The sequence below is a fragment of the Cucurbita pepo genome, chromosome LG10, assembly GCF_002806865.2.
Source record: "Cucurbita pepo subsp. pepo cultivar mu-cu-16 chromosome LG10, ASM280686v2, whole genome shotgun sequence".
Classification (NCBI taxonomy): Eukaryota; Viridiplantae; Streptophyta; class Magnoliopsida; order Cucurbitales; family Cucurbitaceae; genus Cucurbita; species Cucurbita pepo.
The window spans coordinates 6,574,152-6,591,308 of NC_036647.1; the positions used below are offsets into that span (position 1 = coordinate 6,574,152).

The 17,157-nt window shown below is 37.6% G+C and overlaps 2 protein-coding genes across 2 annotated transcripts; one reads left to right on the plus strand and one right to left on the minus strand.

Annotated features, from left to right (window-relative positions):
* Positions 1–10,744: 10,744 nt before the first annotated feature.
* On the plus strand, positions 10,745–15,038 carry LOC111803353 (ubiquitin-conjugating enzyme E2 22-like). Its single transcript, XM_023687714.1, has 7 exons — positions 10,745–10,852; positions 12,404–12,538; positions 13,148–13,292; positions 13,382–13,459; positions 13,561–13,673; positions 13,767–13,870; positions 14,493–15,038. The coding sequence occupies exons 2-7, from the start codon at positions 12,536–12,538 to the stop codon at positions 14,857–14,859; spliced, it is 810 nt and encodes a 269-aa protein (XP_023543482.1). The 5' UTR covers positions 10,745–10,852; positions 12,404–12,535; the 3' UTR covers positions 14,860–15,038.
* A 161-nt stretch (positions 15,039–15,199) lies between these two features.
* Positions 15,200–16,481, minus strand: LOC111803364 (calmodulin). Its single transcript, XM_023687729.1, has 2 exons — positions 16,238–16,481; positions 15,200–15,796 (listed from the first exon to the last, which is right to left on the minus strand). Exons 1-2 carry the CDS (start codon positions 16,311–16,313, stop codon positions 15,423–15,425), a joined length of 450 nt encoding a protein of 149 aa, XP_023543497.1. The 5' UTR covers positions 16,314–16,481; the 3' UTR covers positions 15,200–15,422.
* Positions 16,482–17,157: the final 676 nt, after the last annotated feature.

A 17,157-nucleotide genomic window follows, 5' to 3' on the forward strand; every position in this document is an offset into this window, starting at 1 on the left:
TTTTATTTTATTTTATTTTATAGATAGGGTCATGTTTTAGATGTGAACTTTATTTTTTTCACCTTATTCATAAACAAAGATTTTAATTATTTATACGGTTCAATCATACACTAAAAAATTAACCAAATCTTGATTTCATTTATCCACTTAACAATTTGTAACATAATAAATTCATTTAATTTTTTTTTTTTTTTTTTGGCTTCCAGTAATTGCAACTTAGCTTATTTTGGACATCTAAAACAACACTTTTTTACGTCTTTTGATACGGTTAAGATGATGACATGAGAAGTTTAGTTGAATCAGCCACATCGTCCCCTAAACAAAATTAGCTTAGTTGGTCAGTAGATAATATTAAGGGGCTAAGTAAAAGATAGGTACTAAGATGCTACTTCACGACCATGAACCAAGTCAAATAATTGCTACTCTAACCTATTCCCTAAATGATTCTTGACCTCCCACTACGATATGCATCGTGATTCTATGTTTTCTTAATCTAGGTGGGATGTCATGAACCATGTGTTTATAGGACGTCTGCCATATTTAATAGGTTACAATGCCTCATGTTATGGTTGGCTTGTCCTACCCATGTCTTATGATGTCCTGGCAACTTTTCTCGTCAGATGACATGTTTCACATTCATGATATTCACCAACCATATGACTTTCTAGGTCTTGTACGGGGAGTAGTCTAGGAACTTGTTAGGGATAACTACCATAACCCATGACCACAAGCTAAGAAACCATGTCAAGTTCTCGGTTTGAAAAATGTAGAACACCTCAGCACCCACCATGGTCACATACAAAAGCCTACAAGTAGACTACTTACTGAGTCTTGTACTCACTTCATGTTTTTCATACTTTTCAAGTAATTAGGAGTTGGTCGGAGATGGGAGCGGGATCTATAGTAGGAGTTATAGAGAGTCACACCCACAACCTCTAAAATTATTTTGTTGTTTTAATGTTTTTTTTTTAATTGTTCTTTCGAACTTGTAAACTGTACTTTTGGTTAACTTAAATATGTGTTTGCATAATATGTTTGAGTCTCGATTTGTGGTTCGAGCAGCCACAAAATTGAGCCATGACATCAGCCTTTTGGTTTCGTGTTAGCATATTTGATTAGTAATCTCAATTATTGAAGTGTTAGTAAATTAATTTGACTAATCTTAATCCCATAACTATGGATAGACTATTTTGAAGACAATATAATGGAACAACAATCGAAACAATAGAATTTGAAGCTTTATGAAATAAACATTAGAACTACAATAAACACAAAAGAAAATATACAAATGCAAGTGCCAACAATTTGGTCAGTTTGGTCGAGTGGTCTTAGGCACTAGATTTAGGCTCCCTTCTGAAAGGGCGTACGGTGAATTTTGAGATAAGGTAGAAGGAATAAATGTAATAAAATAATAAAAATTAGAACCACGAGGAGACCTTCCTAGATCGAAAGAAATTAGGAAAAGATAAAAATCTAAAGAAATTAGAAAAAAACATAAATAACACAGCGCATTCCGAAAATAACTCATGAAATTAAATGGTAGGTGACATGCTTCAACCAAGAAGGAGAAGGTGCCATGTGTTGAGCAACGGCGGGGTGATATGTGTACGGTAGAAGACGACATGCAACAAGTAATGGAGTACCGGGAAGACACGCACGCAACAAGTAATGGAGTACCGGATTAAACCTGGCAATGGGGGCCGGACGTGCCAATGAGAGTGTATCACATGTTATGAGCATAGTATCACAGTCATATTATGAAGAGAGTAGGTTGTGACCCTCACATTGATATTAGCCCATTTGGCCACGAGAGGGCCAATAGAGAAGAATGTCATGATGCGATATTATGAAGAGAGTAGGTTGTGACCCTCACATTGAGATAGTAGCCCATTTGGCCACGGGAGGGCCAATAGAAAAGAATGTCATGATGCGATTGAGGAGGACGGTGCATTATTTAACACACCAGATAATGTGTACATTGAATAGGAAACGAGGCATAAGCAAGATAGGGGCAAGAAATATGAAAGCTTACAAAATTTGGAAAGGAAACGAGGCATAAGCAAGATAGCGGCAAGAAATATGAAAGCTAGCTTACAAAATTTGGATGAAACGAGGCATAAGCAAGATAGCGGCAAGAAATATGAAAGCTTACAAAATTTGGAAACGAGGCATAAGCAAGATAGCGGCAAGAAATATGAAAGCTTACAAAATTTGGATCGGACAACGGACAGACGTTCCATGACATCGTATGTCTGTGCATCAAAACTATGTCTACTCTCAACAGTTTAGAAATGTTCTCAAAATGTAGGGAGCTTTTTTTTTTTTTTTTTCCTCTTTTGATTCTTTGGCTAGTTTCTTGATAATTTTTAACTTACATCTAAATAATTGCAACAAAACTAGGGAAGATCTAAGCTATAACAGTGATTTCCTAAAAATAAAATTAGAATAAAAGAAAAGAAAGATCTAATATATACCTTTGCAAACTTACGACATCTCTGTTCGTGTAAATCTGCTTCTGCCATTTCTTGTTTTTTTCAAATCCGACATTTTTATTTTTCTATTTCTTTGAAGGAACCTCATATTCCCGTTGGTTGAGAAGAGATAATTGGGGGGAAGGGAGGAACGTGATATTGTAATCCTTTTTTAAAACTATTATTGAAGCTTTGTTTTGTCCTTAATTGAGGCCCTACCACCTTAAACTATTATATTTAGGGAAGGAATCGTACTTATGCAGGTCTAGATTGGTCCGACCAATAAAAAAGATTTGTAGGTACACTCCGATGAGGAATCTATTTTTTAGCCAACTTTAATGGCATATAACTTGACGTACCTGTCTATGATAAGGTAAGAAGATGATCTCTTCTTCTTATTTGCAATTCCATCTATGACTTTCGTGAAGAAATTAAGGTCAAACAACCACCGTAAAATGTTGAAAAATGCCTTTTTCACATTCAGTCAACAAGGAAAGGACAGGTCTAATAAAGATAGGTATAAAATGACGAATAGATGATTTGTGACCCAAATGTTCTATAACTAACGAGCAATTTTATGAGAGACCTTATTTAATGAATTCTAAAAACTATGCAAAGTCTTACCATCATTAGATCATGGTTGAAGCTCAAACCAGGGTGTCCATGAAACAAGACCAAATGTCTCTAATTTTAAACCATAAGATTTTAAGTACCTCATTAACTCAATAAGTTTAAAATTTAATATGACTCTTGTGTATGGTAATGTGATTGATTTAAGCTCATGAAAATGCCATAAATATAACTTATGTTACTGTACGACCATGAACCTTGTATTACATTACATGATTTTGGTGTGTTACGAGTGATATTATATCATAGGGTTAGCCCATGAATTTAAGTACTAAGATGCTACTCGAGAGCCATGAACCAAGTCAAATAAGAGCACCACGCACCCTCGGCTCTAAATTTACCATGACCCTTTTAAGATTACTAGGTGCTACTCCCATCTATGTCCTATATGATTTTTGACCTCCCACTACGAGATGAATCATGATTCTATGTTTTTCTAATGGAGGTGGGATGCCATGTACCATGTTTTTACCGGACGTCTGCCATGTCTCCCATGTTACCCTGTCTCATGTTATTGTTGACTTGTCTTTAGGATGTCCTAACAACTTTTCTTGTCGGATGAAATGTTTCACATTCATGATATTCACCAACCATCTGACTTTCTAGATCTTCCTTGGGGAGTAGTTTAGGGACAAGTTCAAAAACCATGCCAAGTTATCGGTTAGAACAAGGTAGTATACCTTAACACCCACCATAGCCACGATTAAGAGTCTACAAGTAAGCTACTAATTGAGTGTTGTACTCACTCCATGTTTTCAATCCGTTTAAATTTCGATCCATTCTTCAAGCAAGCTACATAAATTGATTCACGACATCAATTTTTTTGGTTTTGTGTTATTATATTTGCTTAGTAATCACAATTATTGAAGTGTTGTAAATTAATTGTATTAATATTAATCTTATATATCTCTGAGACAATATTGAATGTAAATATAATGGAAACCATCGAAACAATAAAATTTGAGATATTATTAAATAAATATATGAACTACAATTAAAAAAAAATTACACAAATGCATGTGCCAACAACTTGATAGTTTGGTCGACCGGTCTAAGGCGCCAGATTTAGGCTCTGGTTCGAAAGGGTACGAGTTCAAATCGAAATGTGTACAAGTAATGTAGCACGAGTCCAACCTAGCCCGTTAGGGGGGGGGACAGTGCATCATCTAACAAACCGTATAATGTGTGCATGTGCATTCAAAAGGAAACTATGAATAAGCACGATCTTATGCCCCCAGTTAGGGGATGGGAGGCAATATAATGGAACAACCATCGATAATTGACTCGATTCTCCGATCCGACCATGAGGAAGTATTTTCGAGCGAAAAACCTCAAGAACGGTGAAGGAATCAAGTTACGTAGGAAAAGATACAAAAATCGAAAGAAATTAAAAAAAACATAAATAAATCACGACATGTTGAAAATAATTCATGAAGTTAAATTGTAGGTGACATGCCTCAAACAAGGAGGAATCGAACGCATCTGGAAGGAGAAGGTGCCATGAGTTAAGCAACAGCGGGTGATATGTGTCAAGTGAAGGTAAAAGACACGCAACAAGTGGAGGATAAATAAAAGAAAATGTGTAGTAATAATGCAGCAGTGGATCAAACCTGGCAATGGGGAGTCGGATGTGCCAATGAGAGTGTATCACATGTTATGAGCATAGTATCACAGTCATATTATCAAGAGAGTAGGTTGTGACCCTTGTGTTGAGATAAGCAAAGTGGCACCCATCTGACCACGCGAGGGCCAATATAGAAGAATGTCATGATGCGATCGAGGAGGACGATGTATTATCTAACACACCATATAATGTGTGCATTGAATAGGAAACGAGGCATAAGCAAGATAGGGGCAACAAGTAGACATGAACGTCACAGATAGGCTTGTTAAAGGGCCTAATAGAGGGCCCCAGGATTTAACCTCAAAAGTTGGAGTTTCGAAGGAAATTTGGACAAGCATTTCTGGAGTAAGTCTGTCCATATGAAATATGAAAACTTACCAAATTTGGTCTCAATCGGACACCGGATAGACGCTCCATGACACCATATGTCTATGAGCCAAAACTATGTCTACCCTCAACAATTTAGAAATATCTCAAAATGTACCTTACGGGGAGGCATGATGTCAACTGTCCACCACCCCTGGGCCCTATAGCCTAAGCGCGCTTCCCATTGACATGTGTGTGTCACAGTGAAGGTCAACATTTCGAAATGAGTGTCCCGGGGGACTTCCTTTGAAATGATTTTTTCAAGGACAGTATCGAATGGCACGGATGTGCTGGTACTGTGTCCCAGCCCATGTGTCGGAGGTTAGATTTTGTACCTACTATCCTGTATGGAGTCCGTAAATGACATGGCATGGGCACAAGAGGGCTAATACCTTGATAGTACCCAGATGGATGAATGTTTGGGATGTCTGGATGTTATGAACGACACGTGGGCTTGTTCTCGATGGCATGACTGAGTGAGCTACAATGACTGACGACACCCGTGACTTGGGACAGCGTCAAGACATATGGGCCATGTTAATTGAGAACCAAGATGAGATGATGGGATGAAATGTTGCATGAAACCTTAGCTCCGAGCAGAGGCAAGGTCGATTCGAATGACTTGACCTAATGTAGAGGCAAGTCGGTTGTGTTGCAAACGCTTGAAAATGCACACGTAGGCAGTGTGTGTGGTCGAACAAGCTTGGGTTCCACATAGGTGACATTTGGTTGGCGAAGACAAACCTCGCCTAAGGTCCAACGAAGCCACAAAGTCGGGTGAAAAATGAATATGGAGCTTGGGTTCCCCTAAAGGTGATCGTAAGCATGTCAATATCACGACAGCGTATGGTTAAAAAAGTATGACTGTGACTGTCGGTATCACAGCGACACTTTGTGTGTGTAATGACTCGCTTTTCAAGGGACTCAAGCCACTGATCGTTACTCACTAACGTGGAAATAATTTAAAATATGCATTTGATTTAAAACTCTTAAACATTTATGCAAATAGAGGAAATATAGATTTAATACGACATCGTTCGAAAATACATTACATACTGACAACCCATACGTGCACACACAAAAATATGATATAGGTAGTTCGTGAAATCTTGAAATACAAAAACATTAGGGGTTCATAAAGGAAAACATATCAATGGGGTACACGACACCGATCTAGCCCAGAACCTCATAGCCCCTAGCTAGTGTGCGCCTCTGCCTCGTCCGCTCCATCATGCCTCCTCTGAAAGAAAAGTCAAAATAGCAATGATGAGTATATCAAATATACTCTGTAAGTAGCTTGCTGGTAGTTCATAGTTCGTTATCAAGTTTTATTTATCTTAGTTAACTTGTTCGGTTTCTTATTCTCATTTGGGGATTAGTTCCCCAATATAGGCGTCTCCTATGCTAGACCCTAGGTTTAATCATCTCATTCTTAGTTCTTGGTCCTAACGGGACCTCCAGCCCTTGACATATTCTTAAGCTTTTGAGGTCTCCTCGTTAGTTGTTTATGTTAGTCTCCCTTATTACCATAACTCTAGGTCATCGAGGTGCAACCTCGATATAAATCTCATACGGTTCATGCATGCTAAGGCTAAACCAACTCTAAGGTGCAATTGTGAACTCCTACCGCTCGTGGCAGGTTCACCAAAAGAAAGTTAATTGGAGAACTTCCTAATAGTTCCCATAGGGCACAAATCATACCTCGTAAAACATCATGCCAGTTCTATGGTTACCTGGACCTCTAAAAATCGAGTCAGGTTTACGATGAGGGGCTAGTTGGCGAACCCCTACCGTCCCCATATAATCGCATAACTCGCATGCATGAACAATAATCGTCAACCAACTCGTAAGGTACAACTATAGATCTCTGTCACTCGTGACAGGCTCACTACGGGAAGCTAATTGGCAAACATCATAGTAGTCCCCACAGGGTACAGTCATAAGTCATAAAATATCCTAAGTCAGTTTTATGGTTATCCGGACCCTTGACAATCGAGTCAGATTCTCGATTAAAAGTTAGTTGGCAAACCCTTAATCGTCCCCGTACAATCGCATACATCACAACATATGAAATAAAGATAGAGCATAGTGATCTAAACATGGATACCTATCATGAATTTCATTTCATAAGGTAGTGCATGCGTGTTTAGTACACATGCATAATAGCATTCAACATACATCATCTCAGCTCATTTTATGCTCAACATTTATAATAAGGTTCCTATAACATTCTTTGTATCATACTAAAGGCATGCTATGAATTTCGGTCAAATCATAGCTCAATAATTCATTCCTTTGTAAATGTGCATCATAATGTTTAACGTGCTCTTGTGTACATCAAACCAACTCATTCCATGCTCAAATTTCTATGACATGCTTCTTATATCATATTTTCATGCATAGTACGAGAATAGCCAAATCCAAGATTCTGAGGTGCCACTTACTTGGAAAACGTAACACTTTTTATTCGGGTTTGTATCTCGGAGATTTCAAAATTGGCCACACTCCTGAAATAGCTCTTAGATTGAGAAAAATGATGAAAAATGGTTAAAACGGCGCCAAAATCGGAGTTAAAACGAGAAATTACATAAAAAGAAGTAGTGATGTGTGGAAATCACTACAAGGGGAGTAAGATTCGGATTACATTGTTGATCGTATATCTCAAAGCAAAAACATTGTTTGAGATTCGAATCACTTCACAAGCAAGATCAACCATGCCTAGCTTGAATGATTCTTGTTGATCAAATATCTCAACGCAAGAACACTTGTTTGAGATTCGAATCACTCTACAAGCAAGATTGATCATGTCGAGCTTGAATGATTCTACATGCAACCTAAACTACATAAGAAACTTAGTCATTGGCTAAAGAAAGCACAAAGGTTTTTTTTACTACATTTTCCAAGTCTACCTATAAATACAACATACATGTCTTTATATAGTCTCAAAATGAAACTATTAGAGGCATTCCAAGAGCTATAACATTGATACTTAATGGTCATAAATAACCCTTATGTAATTGTAACCTAAAGTAACTAAAAAGTCTTAAAATAGATTAATGAAATACAATGACTCTAAATTGTAATCCACCCAAAATTTATAACATGAAACTTCATTCTTCTTCGATGTGACGTGAATTAAAATATCTTTCGATAATTTCAACAATATTTTCTTTACATCTTCATTGAAGTATATTGTATGATTATGTCTCTTGGTTCATATCAGGTAGGGTTGGCCCAATTGGACCAAACCGGTTTGAACCGGCCCAACTAAATTGAATTGGTCGGGACCATCAGGTTGGGTGCACAGGTTGACCCGTGCGACGTTGGGTCGCATGGGTTCGGGCGTGCGTGTTGGCTTGCGAGCAAAATGCCCAAACTTCCATCTCCAATTGGTTACGAATTGCTAGTGGATTAGGTACGAGCTTTCTCTGGCAAATGTGGGTTTTGGTCTCACTCCGGTGCCTTCTCCCTTCGACAATGGCAATCCCTTCTTCCTTCCTCAACCGGCAAGCCGCCTTAATCTCACCCTTCTCTATTCTCGCGTGATCTCGATGAGGGATGGGACAAAGGTCTTTCACTGCCTACCCTCTGTACGTGTCGTCAACGAGCAGCGTACGACGCTGCACATGCGTCTTTCATTTTTTTCCTCCTTTGGACCGCTAGGTATTACAAATCATCCCCCTTTGAGAATTTTTGTCCTTGAAAGTTTCTAGTTCTTGAAACAACTCTGGGTATCGTGTCTTCATATCGGTCTCTCATTCCCAAGTCGCTTCTTCAAGCTGGTGGTTACACCACTGCAACTTCACTAGACTAATTTCTCTGTTTCGTAGGATCTTCACACATCTCGCCAGGATCCTTGTGGGGGTTCCTCATAACTCAAATCTTCTCGCAGAGGTAGTGTCTCAAAGTCAACCACGTGTGAGGGGTTGGCAGTGTACGTCCTGAGCATGGATACATGGAACACATTGTCGACCGTGACGAGAGTTGGCGGCAAGGCTAATATGTATGTCACTAGTCTTCTACGTTCTAGGATTTCAAATGGGCCTATAAAACGGGTGCTAAGTTTCCCTCTCTTCCGAACCTCAACACTCATTTCATAGGAGCAACCTTGAGAAACACGTGATCTCCTACTTCAAATTCGAGATCATTTCTCCTGGAGTCAACGTAGCTCCTCTGCTTTGCACTATCTGAATTCTTACTCTGATCCTCTACACAGCCTCATCCGTCGTCCGTACCAACTTAGGCCCTAATAATTGTTGGATCCCCACCTCTTGCCAAAACACTGAGGATCGACATCTTCTACCATACAAGATTTCAAAAGGTGTCATCTTGATCGTTGTATGGTAGTTGTTATATGGAAATTCCACTAAGTGCAAGTGCAAGTCACAAGCCCTCAACATATCATCTAAAATCTAATTCAACAACTCTGTCTTCCGTAAACTCTTCCAAAAAAAAAATTTAATTGGATAAAGGCTAAACGATTAGTTGACAAATAATTTAAAACAATTGAAATTACTAAAATACCCTTGCCTAACGTTTTAAGATGATTAGAATTCTCATTATCCATACTTATGAAGGGGAAGGAAACAATATATAATGTATAATATATATTTTACCTTTTCTAATTTTACAAAAAATAATTAAAAAAAATGAATAGAGCATTTATAATTAATCTAATTATAACATTGCCTTTAAATTGTCAAATTAAAATTTTAATTATAGTAAAAAAAAAATGTTTTAAGAATTTGTCATAATTGGAAAATACTTTTAAAAAATAATTGTTGGGTTGTAAAAAAATAGCAACGGCTAGTTTATTTGGAGTTCAGATTTTCCAGCTCACCTCAACGTGTCGCCAAACATTTATCATTTTTTTTTTTTTCTTTTTGAAATTCAAATTCAAATTCAAATTTATTCATTTATTCATTTCTTTTTTTAATACACAAAATTCTTATTTCTTATTTCTTATTTCTTATTTTTCTCTTTAAAATCCAATATTTCAACTAATATCAAAATTTATACAAAATTAATTTTAATTTAACGCACATAATTAACATTAATTTTTTTATAAAAAAAAAACTCATAAATTTCACGTAAATCTGATTAAGCTCACTATTGGATGATGAAAGTCCCACGATCGATTAATTTAGGGAATGAACATGTGTTTATAAACAAAGAATATTCTCTCCATTGGTACGAGACTCTTGGGAAGCCCAATACAAAGTCATGAGAGCTTATGCTCAAAGTGGACAATATCATACCATTGTGGAGAATCGTGTTCGTATAACATGGTATTAGAGTCATGCCCTAAACTTAGTCGTGTCAATAAATTGGTAAATCCTCAAATGTCAAACAAAAGACTCGATTAAGGGGAGGCTAAAATAAAAGTAAATACGTTATTTATTTATTTATTTATTTATTTATTTATTATTATTATTATTATTATTATTATTATTATTATTGCATAATCAATTTTTTCTAAAATTTAGTGACTTTTTTTACGCTCAAATTAATAATTTAGTGGTTATGATATTAAAAAAAATGGGTAAGAAAATTAGTGACACGTGTCCATTTTTGGAAAATAATATTTATTTAATTCCACCAATATTATTATATTTTAAAATTTAAAATCAATATATAAATATTCAAACGCTTCTCTCTAAATCTTCGATCAAAGCTTTTGTTTTGTGTTCTCTCAACTCATTCTTCAATCTCGCTGTTTGGTTCCTGAGAAAAAAATCAGAGCCGCGGGGATTCTTCGGAGGTACTCTTTTTCTCATCTGGATTTTTCTTTTCCGTCACTTGAACACGAAATTTGTTTACTTGTTTCTCAGTTTTGTTTTTCTTACTGTGTATGGTGTTTCCGCTGTCCACCATAGTTCGATCGGGCAGTTTTCGATCTCTTGAGTTGCTGACTGCTTGGGGAATTTTTGTTTTCCGATGAGAAATGTATTTGTTGTTCTTGTTACTTTGGTGTGAAGGTGCAAATGGATATGGGGGATTTTGGGCGAATTAGGGTTTTTCTTGGTTGTTCTTGCCGTTGATTGAACCATTTGATTCTACGAGGGTTTGTTCTTCCGATGCTGAAGTTTATAGATTAAGAGTCTGTTTAAGCAATTACTGCACTTCTTTTTGTATATTTCTATTGATTGAAAGCCGAGGTATCATCTGTTCGTGTGTCACTTCCATAAATTGCGGCTAGGTTTTTACAATGTTTTGCCCCTATGAAACTTCTCTTTTGGGTTTTTAGTAACCCGAAGTGTTTTGGCTCTAACAATGTTTTGCATCGTGTCTTGTTAGCTTTAAATTCTTCAAAAATTATCCACAAATCAGTGGTCGATTACTGATGATTTCGAAGTTTGTTGTCTGTGCATTTATCGGTTTAAGTAACGATTTTCCATCAGTTCTGTAGCGTCTGTAGAATTATGCGTACTATCTACATCATTTAAAAGCTTAAAGATCTGGAAATGTGGAAGCGATTAATAATTTTATTGTTATTTTCCCATAATTAGCGTAACTTAGCAGTAATTGACATGTACTTTCTCTCTTGAGGTCGAGGTTGTAGGTTCAAATCCCTTACTCCATTTTTTGTACTACCGTTATTCATATAATGTCGGTTTCCACGAGAAAGTGGTAATGTCTAGGATTTAATCCTCAACTATGGATGTCCATCTTAGTTGTAATTGCTCCTCTTGTCTACGGGAATGGTTACAACCTATAACCTTCAGTTACGCAATGAGTAGCAACAACACGCACATTGGTATGTGTGGCACGGATCTACTACCAACATACCGACCATTGTTGTTTTATGTTTCTGCTTTGGATGGTTTTGAATGCCTTAGTACAAGGTGGTATAATATCTTAAAATTAGACAACCTACATGCATAATAATCTGGTAATGTTGCCTCTAGGTTTGTACAATCAATTCTTCAATGTCCTTCATCTGGTGTATCCTAACATCATATGTGTCGTAGGGAAGATTCTGGTCACAAGACATTAGACATGTACACTTCTCTTGAAATTCGTAGGAGCTCGACTAGATGTACAATGAGCATCATATTGGTTTGCTTGTGTCAACTCTGGCACCAATTTAGTTTATCTTTGGTTATTGTACTGCTCCTTTGAGTTTATTACAGGTTTCGATGTTTCTTTACCCTAGAGTTTTTTGTTTTTCCTTTGCAAAGCAACATGAAATTAGTACGGATGTCCTATTCTTTTGTTCTGAATGTATCTCAATTTACATCAGTAAAATACCTCTTAGTCATTACCAAAGTAATTCTTTTTTTTGAACATTAACTTCCAATTCCCTGTGCAGGTTCTTTTTTGCTTCTTGGTTGCTTACGCTCGGCAAAGTTGCAAGTTTTTCAGCTCAGTTTCTGTTGATTGTTGAGAAAAGTTAATTCAATTTATCAGCTGCATAGAAGTGTTTTGTTTTCTCCCATTGGATATGGTAATTCTTGGCTTATTGCACGTATACGTTGACCCCCCCCCCCCCCCCCCCCCCCCCCCCCCCCCCCCCCCCCCCCCCCCCCCCCCCCCCCCCCCCCCCCCCCCCCCCCCCCCCCCCCCCCCCCCCCCCCCCCCCCCCCCCCCCCCCCCCCCCCCCCCCCCCCCCCCCCCCCCCCCCCCCCCCCCCCNCCCCCCCCCCCCCCTTTCCCGAGAAGTATACTTGTGCACAGAGGGTTTCAGTTATGTTAATGAGTTGGTAGTTAGATTCCATGAGCACGGAAGTCCGTTGGGGAGGGAGTAAATAAGAAGGGATACTGGTGAAAGGACAAAGAAGGACTCAAGCTTGTAGTTGACAGACCTGCCTCCAAAAGATTTAGAACTCTGTATTTTACTTATTGAATGCATAGACATTCCCTATCTTTGGCTTCACGGGGGAGCGGGAATAAGAGACAATTAGGATGTATATTTTTCATGTCCTTATCCTGTTCGCTTACTCGATTTTATGAATTGTTTTGATTCTTTGATGCTCAAATGATCACATGAAAAATAGTTTCTCATTCCATTTACTGCTATACCCCATTAATGGATCATTCATTTCAATTTGTTTCAGGCCACTAATGAAAATCTTCCACCAAAGGTTATAAAGCAACTTGCAAAGGAGTTGAAGAGCCTTGATGAATCCCCTCCCGAAGGCATAAAAGTAGGTGTTAACGATGACGATTTCTCAACAATATTTGCTGATATTGAAGGCCCAGGCATGTCATTTATCACTCTAAAGACTGAAGTTTATCTCATTGACATATAGTTTACATTTCTTACTGAATTATGATTGTTGCCCTTGCAGTGGGGACTCCCTATGAGAACGGTCTCTTCCGCATGAAGTTGATATTGTCTCATGATTTCCCATATTCTCCTCCCAAAGGTTTGCTCTGGTATTCCGTGTCGTCTATTCTTTCTCCTAGATCGCGTCAATGGCGTATTATACATCCTTAACTTTTTTATTTTTAAAAAAAATCTTTACAGGTTACTTCCTTACTAAAATCTTTCATCCAAACATCGCGACCAATGGTGAGATTTGTGTCAACACTTTGAAGAAGGATTGGAATCCAAGCCTTGGGCTGCGACATGTCCTAACGGTAAGTTCGCTGAAGAGAACAGTTTTAAAAGTCCTTTAATATATATTGGTTTCGTTTCAGAATCTCTGTATGATAGGTTGTTATGTGGAACAGGTTGTTAGATGTCTACTGATTGAACCATTTCCAGAATCAGCTTTGAATGAACAAGCTGGCAAGATGCTGCTTGAAAATTATGATGAGTATGCCAGACATGCCAGGTGAGTCAGCCTCCCCCCTCCAAATTATTGTTCTATATGATAAGATGATATGATATGAAATGTTGTTATGGTTATTGTTTATTATTCCGAAGACCTCGGTGGATTTTATTGATGCACCCATGTGATCTCGAACCCAAAAATCACTATTCAAACTAGGAGTGATTTTGGTCGACTTTTGAAACGGTTAAAAGTCCTTTCTCAAAGTATTCATAATGTTAGGTTGTACGACTAAAACATTGTTTGATTATTTAGAAACTCTGAAGAACATGCTAGAAACGCGTCGACTCCTTTGATAACGATTTTGTTTTTTAGTTGGGTCGTTCTCAATTTCTTAATATAGTTTTTACCTTTTGTAATATGGATAGAAAGTGGAAAACAAAACAAAGAAACTTATAAGTAGAAGTAGTATTTATAACTTTAGTTTCCAAAAACTCGAAACTAAACGGCTTTACGGTTATCAAAAGCCATCCCGATTCACCTGCATCCATGTTTGCTTCTTCATCTCCACTGCTTTGTTCTATGAAGAATTTAATTTTCTAGTAAATTGAAACTTCATCCTTCAAAAGACAATAATGATGAATAAGCAAACATGTAGCTAAGTTTTCTGTTGCTTTGCTTGCAGGCTCTATACAGGAATCCATGCAAAGCCAAAACCGAAGTTCAAAACCCGAGCCATCTCCGAGTCCACAACAGCCCTCAATGTCGACCCATCAAATGCATCGACTCTCAATACAGATCTCAAGAACTCATCTGCTGCTGCACTCCCATTGGCATGCCCAACTACCCAATCTAATACTGCAGTGAGAGGTGACCAGGAGCAGCAGCAGCCGAATGTTACAGCACCAGCAGCAGCCTCAGAATTAGGAGTCGGGGGCTCCGGGGTGGCTGCACCAGCAGCCGTGGCGAAGAAGGAAGCTGCTGGACCCTTAAAAATGCAGGCTGACAAGAAGAAGATAGATGCAAGAAAGAAGAGCTTGAAGAGATTGTGATGATCAGTTGAATGAATGAAAATGTCAATTAATATGCAAGCTTTTTAAGGTTGGTGCAGGGTGAGAGTTAGAAGAGTGTTGTGTGCAAGGAACACACTTTCATTGACCGAATCACTGATGGAGTTTACTCTTTCTTCAACATATGAGTATGCATAATTTGAATTGTCTTCATTGAAACATCTTTCTTGAGAGGTGGATTAATTAATTGTATCATCCAAAAACTTTAAGTAGCCTTTGAATTTAAGAAGTAATTTATAGAAACAAAAAAGCAACCAGCCATAATCCAAATGATGTAATGCACAAAAATTAAACCCTACAGAGAGACAAGAAAAAGAAGAAGAAAGGAAGAACAGCGAAGACACATTTTCTTAGTCACATGATATGATGATACATTCAAACTGAAAACGTAAGAAACAGAGAGCAGACACTATTTTCTATCATAGATTTGGATTTAAATTCGAACGGCAAACCCGGAGGATCCAATAGAAGTTAACCAGCCCTTCCTATTTTTGCTACTTTTTTTTTTTTTGGTTCTGGTGATAGTGGAAGGATGATGATGACTTTTACTTGGCCATCATGACCTTGACAAATTCGTCGTAGTTAATCTGGCCATCGCCATCCACATCGGCTTCTCTGATCATCTCATCCACCTCCTCCTCGGTCAGTTTCTCGCCGAGATTGGTCATCACATGGCGCAGCTCAGCAGCGGAGATGAAGCCATTCTGATCCTTATCGAACACACGGAATGCCTCTTTCAACTCCTCCTCCGAGTCGGTATCCTTCATCTTCCTAGCCATGAGATTTAGGAACTCTGGGAAGTCGATTGTTCCGTTGCCATCAGCATCGACCTCATTGATCATGTCCTGAAGCTCCGCCTCCGTTGGATTCTGACCTAGCGACCTCATAACAGTACCAAGCTCCTTGGTTGTGATACAGCCTGTAAGATCGATATAAAGGCAAAGAAAAATGAGTGAACTGAATTCGTGAGATCCTCATGGATTAATTGGTATCCAGCGTAATTTAAATGTTCACTCAGAATCCAGAATCACTTCACTGGAAAACAGAGATTCCACGAGTTCACGAGCTCATACAAAACTATAAATCAAACTTGAATCGCTAAAGGATGCAGAGATCCGACACAAACGAACAACATTAATGAAGCCAATCCTAATCCTCGATCAAGCGAAACGAATCACACAACAAAAGCAATAAAGAAAACCGGAAATGAACAACAAAAAATCGGTAAAAATAACAGATAAACATAGAGAAAGGAGAAAAATATAACGGAAAACCAGAGATCCAGCACACTGACTGACGAGAACGTGAGAACGAAAAGCAATGCAGAATCAAAAGAAAAGAGAATCGAAATAGAACGAACCGTCGCCGTCCTTGTCGAACAAGCTGAAGGCCTCCTTGAACTCAGAGATCTGATCATCCGTTAGCTGATCCGCCATTACTGTTCACTCGAGAAGATAATCGAATGAAGTAGTACTTTTCTACAAGCAAATGATTCAGAAGAAATATGCTAAAACTAAGCAACCTATAGAGAGAAATTCAGAGAAATTCAGAGAAAGAGAGAGAGAGAGAGAGAGAGAGAGAGAGAGAGATGGCAGCCACCGGCCGGAGAAGATGAAGAAGAAGAAGAAGAAAAGGGGTTTTCTGTTTTTTGTTTGCAGTTGTTGCAAGGAAGAATGAGAATTGGCTTGACTTTTATACGAGCGCTCCACCTCTTCTTTAAGACTTTTTTTCCTTCCAATTTTACCCATTTACCCTTCTTCTTTTTCCATAATTACCATTTCCATTTTCACCTTTTCTTTTGCTAGTCATTTTGTTTGCACATTTACCATAATGCCCTTGAGAAAAGCACATAAATAAAATAATAGTTTTTTTATTATTATTTTTTATTATATATTTTATTTAAATATGATCCAAAAGGTTAATATTAAACAATGATTTAATTATTTGACTTTATAATAAAAATAAAAATAAAAATAAAATGGTGTCAAAAAGGGAAGGGTATTTGAGGAATTTAAAATGCTAAAAATTAAAATATCTCAAACAACCCACCAAGCTAGAAGGAATCTTTAAAGGAAAAGCAAATCTCTTTTATTATTAATAATAATATACAAACAATTTAAAACTCAAATAAATAAAAAGATATTTAAAGTTTTAAATATATATTATATTTCGTATATATAGAGGTGGAAAATAAAAATAATTATAATAATGATCTCACTTGATATAATTATTAAAATGTTCGTGTTGATCTTCTTAAAAAAAATATAATAACTAGACTCG